Genomic DNA, 15,505 nt, shown 5'->3' with positions numbered 1-15,505 from the left:
ATAATAATAATAATAATAATAATAATAATAATAATAATAAACACCACTTTTTATAGTTTGATCATCTCGATGAAAATGTTCAAAAAATAGGTAAATTTTCAAACAGCTTATTTTTGGATTAGCTTCAAAAATAAGTAAATAAGTTGTTTACATAAACTCAAAAATAAGTTAATCCAAACTAGCTTAATTAAGAATTATACAAAAATGCAGTAACATTTAAGCAAAACCATAGGTTTTTAGTAATTTTGCTTACATAGCACTAAACCTCGAATAATTGTAGTCTCCATACATTTTTTTTAAAGAAGCTAAAGAAAAAATATATTAAACACTTTAGACATAAGGAATACTTAAAAAAAATAATTCAAAACTTAGTACTAAACAAAACTATCAATCCGATCAAGCCCTAAACAAACTTTTAGGTTCAACAACGAGTGATTTAAATCAAAATAAAAATATTTTTTTTGAGCCTTCAACCACCACCAAACATTGATTTTAATATTGTACGTAACCAACCTTTCGGTAGACATTTTCTTACGATTAAAAATTCTACTATTACACTCCTTCCAAATAGACCAAACAATCGCTAACCATATCACTTAAGAACAATCCCTAGTAAATTTGCAAAAACCGTGCGCTCAACAGAACTGAGATGTCAAAACAATGGCGTTATCGGTGAGAACATATGGATTATGGAACCTTAACCAAGATATAATACTATTCCTAGCCGCACCAAAAATAGGTAGTCTCCATATATTAATTTATTTTTACAATATTGGTCAAAAGTTCATCATAGTTGTAAACTTGCAATATATAACTCTATATGTGACTGACTAGGAACCTCATTATTAAGTTCGGTGGAAAAATAAAAAGGAATAATTTAAGTTGATTAATGGGGTTGGATTGGAGCATAGCTAACAATGTATTGGTATGGTAACGATATGTAAATGACAAATTAGATCCTCATTTCCTTTCTTGTTTGATAATGAATATTTGGACCAATCTCAAAGTTGTCATATATATACTACCTAGTGCATTTATAGATTTATAGTACTATACACTGTCTTTCTAAGAGTGATGAGGATATAGTTGTGCTTCTTAGTTCTTATAACACGTTTCTATAATATCACCATGTTTTTTTATAGTAATAAAAATAGTATAACCAGTTTAATATACCGTAATAATATGTACACACTTTGCTAATTTACTAAGAAAGGAAAAATGCAACAAAAATTTGACAATTTAATTTAGCTAAAATTTTAACATATTTTGGTAAGGACCATATATATACTAGTATAATTGATTCTCTGAGTAATGTTGTGAAAGATCCTTATATCACAATTTAAGGATTGTATATTTTTTCTTTTATGTATAAATGATATAAGTTGTTTAATTGTTTGGAGAATTCAAATTTGATTTCTAGTAGAAATAATTTTTAGTCATAATTTACTTATCTCGTGACCGAATTTTAAATTATCAGATCCATCTTCTCCTGGAAAATCAAAGAGTTAACAAAAAAATGATATAGGCTGTTTTTTTTTATCACATGATATAACCTGATTTATATATATACACAAATTATTATCTAATTGGGAGAAATATTTAATTGATGTACAAACAAATGCAAAGTGGTAATATGGACTGGGTATCAGATTCTGTCAAAAAAATTATTCTTCATTTTCATTTCACAAGAAAGGTTCTTCTATATCCATATGGTCATATGGATATATGTAATCACAAGGAAATATATTATTCTTATTCATATCTAATACTCATGATTTGTCAAAAAAAATAAAAAATCTAATACTCATGATAAAAGAATTTATTGAAGATTGTGTGTATCGTGTATATTCTACAAAAATCAATTTGTTACTTTCCAAAATTCAAGTCACTAAGACTGCAATCCAGCTGTATTTCTTTTTAAAATTGGTTGGTCAAAAATGGTAGAATATATAATATGAATATTTCGATTATTTTACATGAATTATAACAGCAACATCAACATCTATAAGGCATAGTATAGCACCTTTTTAAAGAATGAAGTAATTGGTGGTATAGTTAAAATTTTCAAATGGTTGCTTAAGTTGAGGAAAAAGGAAAGTAATAACATGAGATTGCATGGATCTTTTACTCAAATAATGAAGCTCTTCCTAAATTAAAGGATGTTTATGATGGAAGTTGGTTACAAAAAATGGACAAAAGGTCATAATCAGCTTTTTATGTTGGTAATTAATATACTACTTGCTTTTCATTATGAGCAAACGCGTAGTCCTCTTGATATGTTTTATTTCTCATTATCATATGTTGAAATATAAGTGAGTTAAAATTTTATAATAGATCACCAATCGTTAGTTGGTTCAGTGGTGATTGGTGCTGAACTTGGTAGGGAGGACCGCGGTTCGATCCCCCACAACTGCGATCGGGAGGGGGCTGGAACCACTTGATGCCAGAACTGACCCCCGAACCAGATTCAACTGGTGGTGAAAAGCCGGAAAAAAAAAATTATAATAGATCTTCACAAAAAATAAATTATATTAGATCAAAGGATTAAAGTTGAGCAATATATAAGTATACATAAATTCAATATTTTAAGGTTATTTCTGTGATTGCTCTTAATTCAATATATTGATTCCAACCGAGAGAAACTCGTCTTCATAGTCCAATAATATGAAATTAAATTAAGTATATTCAATGTAGTGGGATGTAGACCTTTGAACCGTCTGATCAATTAGTTGGCACTTTTGAATTTGTGGCATCATATCCAACCTTTCAAGGGCATTAGATGAGTATTATGCAAGAAGTTTTTTAGTACATTGTGATCAATTTGTCACGTGAGCTAAGAGGGATATGGATTCACTACTGTTAAATAATGACGCGGTTTACACTGTCATTAATCACAAACAATTTGAGATCGAATGATTCAGATTTATAACTCAACAATCTCAACCGCCGATTAAAAATCGGACGGCCTAGATCAATTATAGCACCCTACTATAACCGTGAGAAATCCGCATCCGAACTAAGAGATGTGTGCTTGGATCAACAATTAGAGTTTGTGGAGGAGTAGGAATGCAACGATTTGTTAGAAATTTGATCCTTAAATTCTTTTTCCAAAAATTTGATATTCTTATTAAGATTTGAGACCAACACAGCATTATAGTAGTACCTAATGAGCAACCTCTTCAAAAGTCATGACTTAGTTTATTTGAGTACTACATGAGTTTGTATTGTGTCATAACAAATCATCATAGTTTACATGTTTAACTACTAATCATTAGTGTACAACAAACATACCTACAATGTACGTAGGGTCAGTCTATTCATCATGGTACATCACCATAATTTGATTTTATGTGATTCAAAAAACAATAATAGTGATAAATTTATGTTTCTTTGTTGGTTGCAATTTATATATTTCTGATTATATGTGAGGTAAGGTACACAGAGGTTGAACAATAATACACCGAAAGAATGGTGAGAGAGTCTCTCACTACACTACACTACCGATGCAAAGTTGGCTTTTGTAGTGAGCTGACAAAAGTTGGAGGGAGGGTCCCTATATCATGCCACCGCTTTTTGTTTTAAGTGTATGGTGGCGAGCGAGAGATCTTAAAGTATGGGAGCAAAGGGTCAAAAGTTTAGGTCCATATATCCTTTTTCTGCCACCAAAGTTTATTTTATATTTAGTATACCTTTGGTATTACAATGAGCATAGTTAGAATTATACTGATTATTGTGATTTTACCGAAGTTATTGAGGGTAATTTTTGGAAAATTATGGTGAATTACTTTGATTCCACTACAAGAAAAATTGAAATTATTGACTAAATTTATTGAGGGTCTAAATCCGTCAATAATTTATTAAGGACTTATTGAGGGTTTTAATCAATCTTTTTTTTTTTGTGTGTGTCAAAAGTCAAAACGGCTTATAAATGTTATTAAATACTACCTTCGTCTCTAATTATAAGACCATGTTTGATCGCCAATGCACAAGTTTGATTACCAATATTTTTAATTGTCTATTAGTAAAAATTATAAATATTTAATATTTTGAAAATACTGATCAAAATAAATTGAACAAGATCTTATATGCTAATATTTACATTTATATATTATTAAAAAAATACGGTCAAAACAAGGTAAATGAATAGTACATTTTTGTCAAACAGAATCTTATAATTATAGACGGAGTAGTAGTAAGTTATAAGCTATAAATTAAAATTGACGTTGTCAAATAAAATACAAGTGTATGTTTGCCAAACAATCTAGCAACGTAAATTTTCTCACAAACTGATTTTTACTATTTTATAGTTTGTTTTTATTTTTATATATAAGCTACTTCAAATATAACTTCTAACTTGTCATTTTGTTTCTCTCAACTTTACTCCTATTAACTTTATTGAAAAAATAAAATATTAATTAAACATATATTTTTTACCATTTTATATTTATAATTAGTTCAACAAATAATTTTATTGAATATGATAAACTCAATCAACTAACTTATTTACAAGCTTTAAACTAATTTATGGCGTAAGGTGTAACATGGATTATGAGAGGGGGATGAAAAGCCACTGGAAATATTTTTTGAGTGTTAAAATATGGGCTTATATCAAGAAGTCATGGGTATATTGATATTTTCTCTCCCGATCTCGTAAATTTTTTATACCCCTAATATTTCAGAAAAATTCGATTCGCAGAAACTGAATTTTTTCAAGTGCAAATTCAAAGTAAAATTTGGTTTTTAGAAACCGGAATTTGTTTGCAAGGTAAAAAAAAAATTCGGTTTCTTAAAACCGATGTTTTTTCAGGGATAAAATTGAAAATTCAGGGGGTATAAAATAAACACGGTGGTCGGGAGAGAAAACATCGGGTATATTTAGCAATTATAATGGGCCTTAGCATTAAGAGTGATGGGTTTTTGGTAAGTCTTTTAATATCAAAATGGATTCAAATAAGAGTTCTCCTCGCTCTTCCCACTATTTCTCACTTGCCTTTTGAAATGATTAAAATATCATATCGCTATCTAGGTAGCGAAATCAGTTTACATTCTACGTGGCGAGTGATAATTTTTTTACTCAACCCCAACGTCTGCACCCTTTAATTACGCCCCTGTGAATGAAAATATTATGAGAAAACACAGTTCACTATTTAGAGTGTGAACTCGAACACAATTCGCTACTCAGGGTCGGCCTAAGCATAAGGCAGCCCAAACCCTAGTTTTAGGCCTCACGAAAAACCCAATTTTTTTAAAACCCATTAGGCCCCAAAATTATTTTATGTTTCATGTGTATAGGCCTCATGTACGAAAATTGCAAGAGATCTCCTTTTGCCACCTACCGATTAAAAAAAAAATTAGACTTAATTGCATGTTTGGTCTCTTATGTTTATTTTAAGTTTCAATTTGGTCCCTTAAGTTTTAAAAGTTTCAAGTTAGTCCTTTCAGTCAAATTTGTGCTTAAATCGTTCATGTGGCTAACGGATTTTAACACGTGGACAACTTAGGAAGGTGTTATGTGGAAGTTTTGGACGAAATTAACTCAAAATTTAATGGAAAGTTAGATAAAATTAACTCAAAATTTGATGAAAAGGACGAACTTATGTTGATATTAGTAACATAAGAGATCAATTTGAAACTTTTTAAATATAAGGGACCAAATTAAAACCTAAAATAAATATAAGGAACCAAAATATGTAATTAAGCCAAAAAATTATTATATGATAGTAGACTTAAAAAAAATAAAAATGAAAGGACTCATTTTAAAAAAGTCTAATGTTATCTTTTAATATGTCTTTGTTAAAAAAATTATCTCAGGATCAAAGGAAAGGACTCGTTTTAAACTACTAATTTATTAATTTTTGATTTTATTTAAACTACTAATTATTTCTTAAGTTTATTTAAGAGTTAATTTTTAACATGCAATCTTAGGACCGATCATGAGATGTTGTTTGTCTCTAATCTCTATACTTTATTTTTCAACCTAGTTGGCCCAAGGCACACGCTGCCAAAGCAAAGGGGCAAGGAAACGAGGGAGAGAGAAACGTGGATATATGGTTCTTTTGCTCTTTGCCGTTGATGTTGGTGTCAATTGTTTTGTCATGCACAATACACACAATAGCCTTTGTCATGGTCATTTTATGTCTCAAATTGACCACCACTTATTTGTTGTAAGCATAATTATTAATTTATGAATATACATTTACTAGATTTGCATTTTGTCGGTACAAAATGATATCTTAGAAAGTGTTTAAAAAATTGCATTATAATTTATAACATATCTATCTCAAAGCACATTAATTTTAAACAATTTCTGTCATATTTTTTCTAATTCAGTGAAAGTGATTTGGAAGATGCAGTAAAATTGGTAAATGTTGATATAAAATTAGAATGTGAGTCTTAATCACACAATCAATTTGGTAAAAAAAAAAATCACTCCATCAATTTTAAATTAAGCACCCTTTAGAGTTTCTGTTAAGGTTTAAGTAACATAACGAATATAATAGTTTTTCTAAATTGTCTACTAATTCTTGGAGGATCATTCATTGTTATAAATTCATGGATAAATAAAATGACATAGACACGATTGAAATAAGAATTCTAGAGATCGAAATTGCCTTGTACGATTTTCACGTAGTAGACAATTTTAACCGTAAAAATATAATCCAACAATTTTGACTAATTTAATTTAATTATTTTTTTTACAATTTTAATCTTAACCGCACACTTTTAGAAGAATTTAAATTTAAATTCTAGTAAAAATAATTATTCGTAAAGGACCCTCACAAATAAACTCTTGATTATTAGGACCCTCTTAATATTATTTTTTTTGACTAAAGGACCGGTGTATTTTTATCATTTTGAGCAACACAGGTGGGTGGTGGAGAAGAACAACCATCTAACAAGTTTTTATATTTTGACTGAAAAATTTAAAATAAACAGAGAAAAAAGTTCTTATATGATGATAAGTATTTAGACACATTATTTGTGCAAACTCAAATAAAATTATATATCATTTGAATTATTTAAAAATATACATTAATTATTCGCTTCTAATTTTCATCAAACATTTGTGTAAGCTATTATGTTTGGTTTAACGGTAAAAAATTTGACTAATATGATAAAAGTCATTTGTTCGATCCTCATCATAAAAAAAAACATTTGTGTGTGTGGCAAAATAAAAAGTGATCAAATCCTTCTGTACATCCAAAACTTCCTCATGAAAAAAGTACAAGTGCTAATCATGACAAAATAGAGACAAATTAGGTATAAGGGATTTCAATGCTAATATGCTTAATAAGTATTACTAGACACCGTTTATCAGACTTTTTATACTTCATTCGGTATTAGATTTATTGAAAAATGAATTATTTAATCTATGATATAGATTAATAGTTTTTTCTAACATGAACAAGTGGTTCATGTGGTGCACTATGCACAAGTATTGAATAATATTATAACGAATATGAATTTTACAAAATCGACCGTTGGATTGAAAAACTATATCACATAGATCATCCATGAAAATTTTTAGAAAAAATGAAAATCATTTGATATGTTATTGAGATCCATCAAAATTAACGGTTTATGAGTTTTATTAAATACCGTTAATTTTGATGGGTCTCAATAACATATCAAATCATTTTCAATTTTTCTAAAAGTTTTCATGGATGATCTATATGATATAATCTTTCAATCCAACGGTCGATTTTATAAAATTCGTATTCGTTATAACGTTATCTGAAACTTATGCATGGTGTACTACATGAACCACTTGTTCATTCATGTTAGAGTTGGCCTAGATTAAATACATCATTTGATTTGATCCAGAATAAGCGTACTATGCCATTCGAATATTCTTGGGTCCTTCCAGAATTATGGCGCTAATGTATGTGGTCCAACATAGTCTCACTATAATCCACAAAGCACGTGACATAACCACATCATCCAATCAATTTCCGTCGACAATCCTACGTGTACAAAAAAAACCAACCTTCCACAGAATTTCCCCAAAATCTCAGCCGTTAAAATCCAAACTTCCTATCATCATCTTCTTCTTCATCCTTTTCCGTGTCGTCAAAAAAACACAAAACCAATTTCGCATTTCGTGTTTACGTTGCGTACTCCAAATAGAAACGAAACTAACAAACCTCAACGAACCTGAACGAAAGTGAACGAAGCCTCTTCTTCTCTCGAGGTTGATGCCATGGCCACTAATTATCAACCTTCAAACGCTTTCTCCTTCTTTTCCAAAGGTTGGAGAGATGTTCGTGACTCAGCTGACGCGGATCTACGTTTAATGAAAGACCGAGCCAACTCGTTCAAAAACCTAGCCACTTCTTTCGAAAGTGAAATCGAGAATTTCTTAAATTCGGCTGCTCCAGCGTTTTCTGTTCCGGCGATAAGTTCTCCGCCTCCGGCGGAGATTGAATTCGTGAAGAAACTTCAGCCGAAGTTGTCGGAGATTCGGAGAGCGTATTCGTCTCCGGATTTTAGTAAGAAGGTTCTGGAAAAGTGGAGGCCGAGTGCGAAGATTCGGATTGATTTGTCAGCTATTAAGAACGCGATTGTTTCGGAGGAATTTGGTGATGGGATTGTGGATTTTGAGAGAGGGTTTAAGGGAAGGAGGTTAAGTTTTTGGGAAGGGTTCAAAGGTGAAATTGAAAGTGAGAGTGAAACTAGGGTTTGGGAACCAATTCGAGTTTTGAAAACTAGAATTAAAGAGTTTGAGAAACGTAGTTCATCTTTTGATGGATTCAAGAACAGTGAATTTCTTGAGAAACTTAAGTCTAGCTTGGTATGTACTTCTTCTTCCTCCTTTAGCAATTTTTAGGTTCGTAATTAAGTAATTATATTGTTCAGTGATTGTGCATTTTTTTTTTGTCGCTGGTTGTTGCATAGCAAAAGTAGTCTTTCAATTATTAAAAAAAGATTAGTCTTTGTAGAATTATGAACTTAATTAGGGACTCTTTGGCTCTGCCTAGCATTGCAAATTTTACCCTTGTCATTTGACTTGAAAAAATTTAATATTAATTAAACATATCCTTTTTATGTCATGTCATATTTATAAGTAGTTCAACCACTAATTTTACCAAATACTACAAATTTAGTCTGCTAGCTTATCTGCTATATGCTAGTTTATTAAGCTACTCACTATAAGCTAGCTTGTCAGCTATCCACTATTTTTTTACCAAACAGAGCCTTTGTTATTTTCACTTGGCCAAGGTCTTACTTTTTTGTGCCTTTAGACAAGTGTAGCTATTATTACGAGGCACAACACTCTAGCACGTCGACACCGATAAAAATTTGAGAAAATGGCAGAATTCAATGTAATCGTATGTGTCGGTGTCAAATACCGTAGATTAGTAGCAAAAGACTTGGTTGTTGTGTTTGTCTGCTGTTATTGCTGCTGATTGTTTTAATGAATGGGATGATTTGTCAAAAATAATAATTAACACAATCCTTCCAAGAATCAAATTTTGGAGATGATTCATCTGTGCAGCGGAAGTGTGTCAAATCATTGGTTGGTGTTGGATGTTATGGTTTATATATCTGTTGTTCCGTTTATTTTAAGTGAATCATATTCATATCTCAAGTTCAATGTTCATGCATGTGGTTTACTACTATTAAGTGTTATTTATGCAATGAGTATTCAGTTGTTTGCCTTTATTTTTTTATGATGTCTTTTTGTGCATTTGATCATAAATTAACATGTTTTTTACTTTCTTGCAGAAATCGATGTACAAGGAACCGCAAGAGTCAAAGGTTTGTATGTAATTTGTTTAGTTTTTTTGTTATATGAATTTGCTCTATCGATTATTGGACATTCATGTACAAAAAGAAGGAAAACATGTACATAACTGAATGATTCTTTGTATGAGCCACCATGCATGTATACGAAACCTTATACTAGAATACAGTGAATACACCAGTCCATGTACCCTTATGCTCTCTGGACATAGAAATCCTTCTACTCTTTGGATTTTGCTTAGCTGGATTTCCAAAATGCATATTTCAGTTCACGGGCATAAGTTTTTTTTAGTATATTGTTTTCATATAATGTATGTTTTGATTTTGACATCAGAAAAATTGGTTGGGACACAGGAGAACATTAGATGCAAAGATATGCTAAAAAAAATAAGGGCTAAGCCACTCAAGCACGAGACCTATAAATGCCCTATGTTGTTAATCCCGGATAGTGTCACGTAGCACCCACCTATAATGCTATAACAGTATAGCGGATAGCATGATACTCAAAAATCGGTGTACAAATAAACATAAATACTGAAAAATATAAAAATACACAAAATTAAAGAGACTGTCATACTCAATCAATAAAGAACTTAAAGTGCAAAGCAACTAAACTTAAATAAAGAAGAACATAACAAAACTGAACTAAAAGTAGGAAGAAGAATAGAACGATTGTTTGTGACTGTGAGCAAGGACATAACAGAATGAAGAACAGAACTTTTCCCGTAAAGGGTTCAAATTGACATTTATACCCTTAAAAAAGACAGGTTTTAAAAAAAGAATCTGAGAAATTTTGCCCTGAAACCCTAACAGTGAACAAGCGATAGGGGTTTGTGGTCGCAATCAGCAACCGCACTGCTATTGCTGACGGTGTTTTGCAGGCCAAAAGCATTGTGCTGGACCTGGCCACCGCTACGCTATTCCTCTATATCGTGCTATAACGGTGCTATTGACAAAATATATGCTATGCTATGTTTAAATAATTGGTTCTATGATAAGGGTGTTATAATTCTATGCATGTAATCAACTTTCTTGGACACTGATTCTTGTATCTTCCAGACTTGGGGAATTGATTTGAATCACGAACTATGGCTGAAATTTTCACACATATTTTGCAGGAAGTGCCACCATTGGATGTACCTGAACTTCTGGCCTACTTTGTGAAACAGTCTGGGCCATTTTTGGATCAACTTGGAGTCAGCAGAGGTACTTTGTTATGCATAACTTATATGAGATTTCATTGCCAGTATGTATGCTGTTTGGCAATATCTTCTCTTGCAATGGAAACTTTTCTGTTTCTGCATTCTAATCTTCATAAATCACCAAGTTTGTTCGCCCCTTCCTTCTTTAACTCAACAATTATATAACTTTTTGTTGATGGAATAATAAAATGTGAGCAAAGAATCTGTAATATCTCTACGGTTAACTCTTGGCATTGACATTCTTATCTACATGAAACAATGCAATGCAATGGTTTCAAACGACTACAAGTGTGTAATGAAGATTTAATATTCTAATTTGCTTGAAAGAACATTATGAACTAGTTTCAATACGACGTGAGAGAATACAAAACAATCTGGGATTAATAGGATATTTGATGAGCATGGTGTACAGTATACAGATACTTTCAATCCAGTTGTAGATTTTGCAAAACACTCGCTCTATAGTTATTCACCATTTAATTTCTCCAAAATTCTGCTGTCAGTCAATAACGTCATATAATTTTGATTTTCATATAAAATTTGCTGATGGGTTGAAAGTATACAATGTGTATAGCATGCTTATAAAGTTCACTAATCCACGATCATCTTGTACTCCATCAAAACACCTTGAAATTAAGTAGAGAGCATACCTTTTCAGATAAAATACCAAGCATGTCATCACATACTTATTATTGTTTACATTATCGGAAAAGAGTCATGTAAATCTGCATAATTAATTGGTTATATTTCAACTGATGGGTCATTTAGAGGACGACTAGTTTATGAATCAATATTTGGTTTGAAAATGCACTCGTCAAACGTCTTGTATGTAAATTTTACCATGATTTCAATTTTGTTTTTTATAGTCCATCAAATACATCCATTGGTTTCCGTGTTTTTCTCTCTTCCCATTTTCTTTCTCTCAAACCAAACACTTTAATGTCTGTGAGTATGAAATATTGTGTCTTTCATTTTTTACTACAGTTTTCTAGTTAGTCTACAAGTGTTTGTTTTACATTATCTTCCTTTCAATTTTGTTGATTTCTCCCAATTCGATTGTATTGCAGATACATGCGACAAGATAGTTGAAAGCTTGTATAGCAAACGCAAGAACCAATTTCTACTGCAATCTCTTTCTGGGGAAGAATCTTCTTTACTCGGGAATGGAAACATAAATGATGAATTGGATTTGCGAATAGCTAGTGTCCTTCAGAGCACAGGGCACCGGTATGAAGGTCATGCAAAGCAGGATTTGTCTAACAAGGAAAGACATGTTGCAATTGTCACAACCGCTAGTCTTCCTTGGATGACAGGAACAGCTGTAAACCCACTATTTCGAGCTGCATATTTATCACAATCTAAAAAGCAGAAAGTCACTCTGCTGGTTCCATGGCTTTGTGAATCGGATCAGGAACTAGTTTATCCCAGCAACGTCACTTTTACTTCGCCAGAAGAGCAGGAAGGTTATATTCGTAACTGGCTTGAGGAAAGGATTGGTTTTAAGGCAGACTTCAAGATTTCTTTTTATCCCGGGAAGGTAACTTTATGATATTGTTAGCTGTAGATAAATTCTTCGTAGTTGCATGATCACATTGCCTATAAGCATTGCGAATTAAAAGGTCAAAATATATTAAAATCATAATAAAAAAGGAAATGTCTGTGCTGAATTTAATTTAATATTATCTTAAGCTTTTGATTGATTGTGTCTATAGGCATTGTGCTCACATAAGAATTGCTTGGTAGCTGTATTCTATCATGTTTCATATCACTATTGTCTTGTCCATTCCAACATGTTGTCTTTTTTGGGTGTAGTTTTCAAAGTCAAGACGTAGTATAATGCCCGTTGGAGATACTTCTCAATTTATACCATCTAAGGATGCTGACATTGCTATCCTGGAAGAACCAGAACATTTGAATTGGTATCATCATGGGAAACGTTGGACCGATAAATTCAACCATGTTGTTGGCATTGTTCACACAAATTACTTAGAATACATCAAAAGGGAGAAAAATGGAGCACTCCAGGCATTTTTTGTGAAACACATCAACAACTGGGTTACAAGAGCATACTGTGACAAGGTATGAGAATTTAACATCATAGCATGTAAGCTTGAATTAGCTTGGGAGATAATTAGAAATGATTATGGTGTTTTGGTTGATTAATTTGTTTTGGGGTTCTATTATCAAAAGAGAATTGAACAAAACAAAGGGGGCTAAATTATTTATGATTTATATTCAGGTTCTCCGTCTCTCGGCGGCTACTCAGGATGTACCCAAGTCAGTAATTTGCAATGTTCATGGCGTGAATCCCAAGTTCTTAAAAATTGGAGAAATGGTTGCTGCAGAGAGGGAGCTAGGGCAGAAAGCTTTCACAAAAGGAGCATATTTCTTGGGAAAGATGGTGTGGGCAAAGGGATACAAGGAGATGATAGATTTATTAGGAAAGCATAAGACAGACCTTAATGGCTTCAAGTTAGATGTATTTGGAAGTGGAGAGGATGCTCATGAAGTTCAGAGTGCAGCTAAAAGGTTGGATTTGAATCTCAACTTTCAGAAAGGAAGAGATCACGCAGATGATTCCCTTCACAGGTAAGAACAATTTGAAAATGCTTCAAACTATCTTCATAATGTAGATAGACAGTTCTATCAAAAAATAAAAAATAAAGTAGATTGATTGTATGCTAAGAAAATGAAATTTCCAAAACTGTTCTTTTCATGTATGTGTAACCTTCAGCTACAGATGGTAATTGCTCATGCTTTATGTACCTATACACTTGGTACTTGTTTTTATTAAATTTTGGTCCTTCTGTTTTTGACACTGTTTATGAACTTTATTTAAAGGTACAAAGTCTTCATAAATCCTAGTATCAGTGATGTGCTATGCACAGCTACCGCAGAGGCACTTGCAATGGGAAAATTTGTAGTTTGTGCTGATCATCCATCAAATGAGTTCTTTACGTCATTTCCCAACTGTTTGGTTTACAAGACACCTGAAGACTTTGTAGTAAAAGTAAAAGAAGCGTTAGCAAATGAGCCTTATCCTCTCACACCCGAACAGAGATATAAACTTTCTTGGGAAGCGGCAACTCAAAGATTTATGGAATATTCCGAGCTTGACCAAATCCTGAACAAGGAAAATGATAGTGCAAAGTCAGGTAGAGATAAGGGAAGACTCATTGGCAAGTCGGCGTCAATGCCTAATCTTTCAGAACTAGCAGATGGAGGCTTAGCTTTTGCTCACTACTGTCTCACTGGGAACGAGTTCCTGAGATTATGTACTGGAGCAACACCTGGGACACGTATTTTTGACAAGCAGCACTGTAAAGACCTTAATCTCTTGCCCCCACAGGTGGAAAATCCTATCTATGGCTGGTAAATGGATTGACTAGTTTGAATATGTGGCTAAGAACTATTTGTGACGCCAGATTAAGACACAAGCAGCATTGTAAAAAAGTTATAAATGGCTGGTGTGTAGCTTTAGTGTTTCAAATTTTTAGTTTCTGCTTGTTTATAGTTTGCTTGTAATTAGGTGCCTGTTCAGTTTATAATCCTTAATTTTGTAGCTATAATTGTTTTTGTATTTTTGTTAAGTGATGTAGTTTTCTACTACTTTCAAAATACATGTAGAACGCTACGCTAACGTTGAATTTTACTGTGTAATGGAAAAAAAATCGTTCATCCATGTAACTCTGGGAGTAAGCTTAAACATGGATCAGTTTAACCTGAAATAGCTCTGTGTAATGGCAATGCCGTGAGCTTGATGTGGGATAATCTTCCTTCTTTCTAAAATTTTAGTGACAAAAAACGGTATTATCATGGTTTATGTTCAGAGCATTTGAGATGTCTTTGGTAAAGTAAGGATGAAACTGTCAAGGATTCGAGAAAAACTTATATAGACACAAACACAAATAAATTGTTGTTAGGCACACTCACATGAGAGGAAAAAATTAAAGAACAAATGAATTAATTGATGTGATTGTTTAATTTTTGTTTTAATTTTTTTCATTGATGTATCTGTGCCTATAATTTGTGTCTATATCTTTTGCTTATGCAAGAATGTCTCATCATAATATAAGTTACTTTGACACTTTTATGCATATTAAGAATGAACCAATGATCCAGTGGTTCGATCAATGAACCAGTGAACTAGTGTCATCGCCAGTTCGATGATCGGTCCAGTTTTTAAAATACCGCTTAATTGTAATGTAAATCGACTTATAATTTGGTATCGAGGGAATATCATTTTTCCTTGAAATTTGATGTGTATATTTGTTGCTTTAGAGGGCCTCTGGCTCTGGCCCCTCTCATCATTTATTTGTTTTTTTCTTCCAAAAAACATAAAAAAAATAAAAAAATGTAATGAGTGGTTATTTGGTTGCTTGATGTAGAAGTTTTACCTTGAACGTGGATATCCAATTGTGATCGTCCGATGTCTAACAACACTATTTTCTTTTTTGAAAGAGACTAAAGATAATTGCAATCTCAGAAAAGAAAATGTTATTTAAACACAATTTTCAAACAAATATACAACAAAAGCTACGATATAGTATGTACACTTT

At 32.1% G+C, this 15,505-nt stretch overlaps 1 protein-coding gene across 1 annotated transcript; it reads left to right on the top strand.

The window, feature by feature from the left end:
• The first annotated feature begins 7,827 nt into the window (after nt 1-7,827).
• Nucleotides 7,828-14,674, top strand: LOC123890318 (digalactosyldiacylglycerol synthase 1, chloroplastic). The gene is made up of 7 exons (XM_045939905.1): nt 7,828-8,791; nt 9,727-9,759; nt 10,863-10,950; nt 12,014-12,483; nt 12,759-13,025; nt 13,186-13,535; nt 13,788-14,674. Exons 1-7 carry the CDS (start codon nt 8,201-8,203, stop codon nt 14,320-14,322), a joined length of 2,334 nt encoding a protein of 777 aa, XP_045795861.1. The 5' UTR covers nt 7,828-8,200; the 3' UTR covers nt 14,323-14,674.
• The last annotated feature ends 831 nt before the right edge of the window (nt 14,675-15,505 follow it).

The sequence above is a fragment of the Trifolium pratense genome, linkage group LG6 (genome assembly GCF_020283565.1).
Source record: "Trifolium pratense cultivar HEN17-A07 linkage group LG6, ARS_RC_1.1, whole genome shotgun sequence".
NCBI lineage: Eukaryota > Viridiplantae > Streptophyta > Magnoliopsida > Fabales > Fabaceae > Trifolium > Trifolium pratense.
This window is presented reverse-complemented; position numbering and strand designations above follow the sequence as displayed.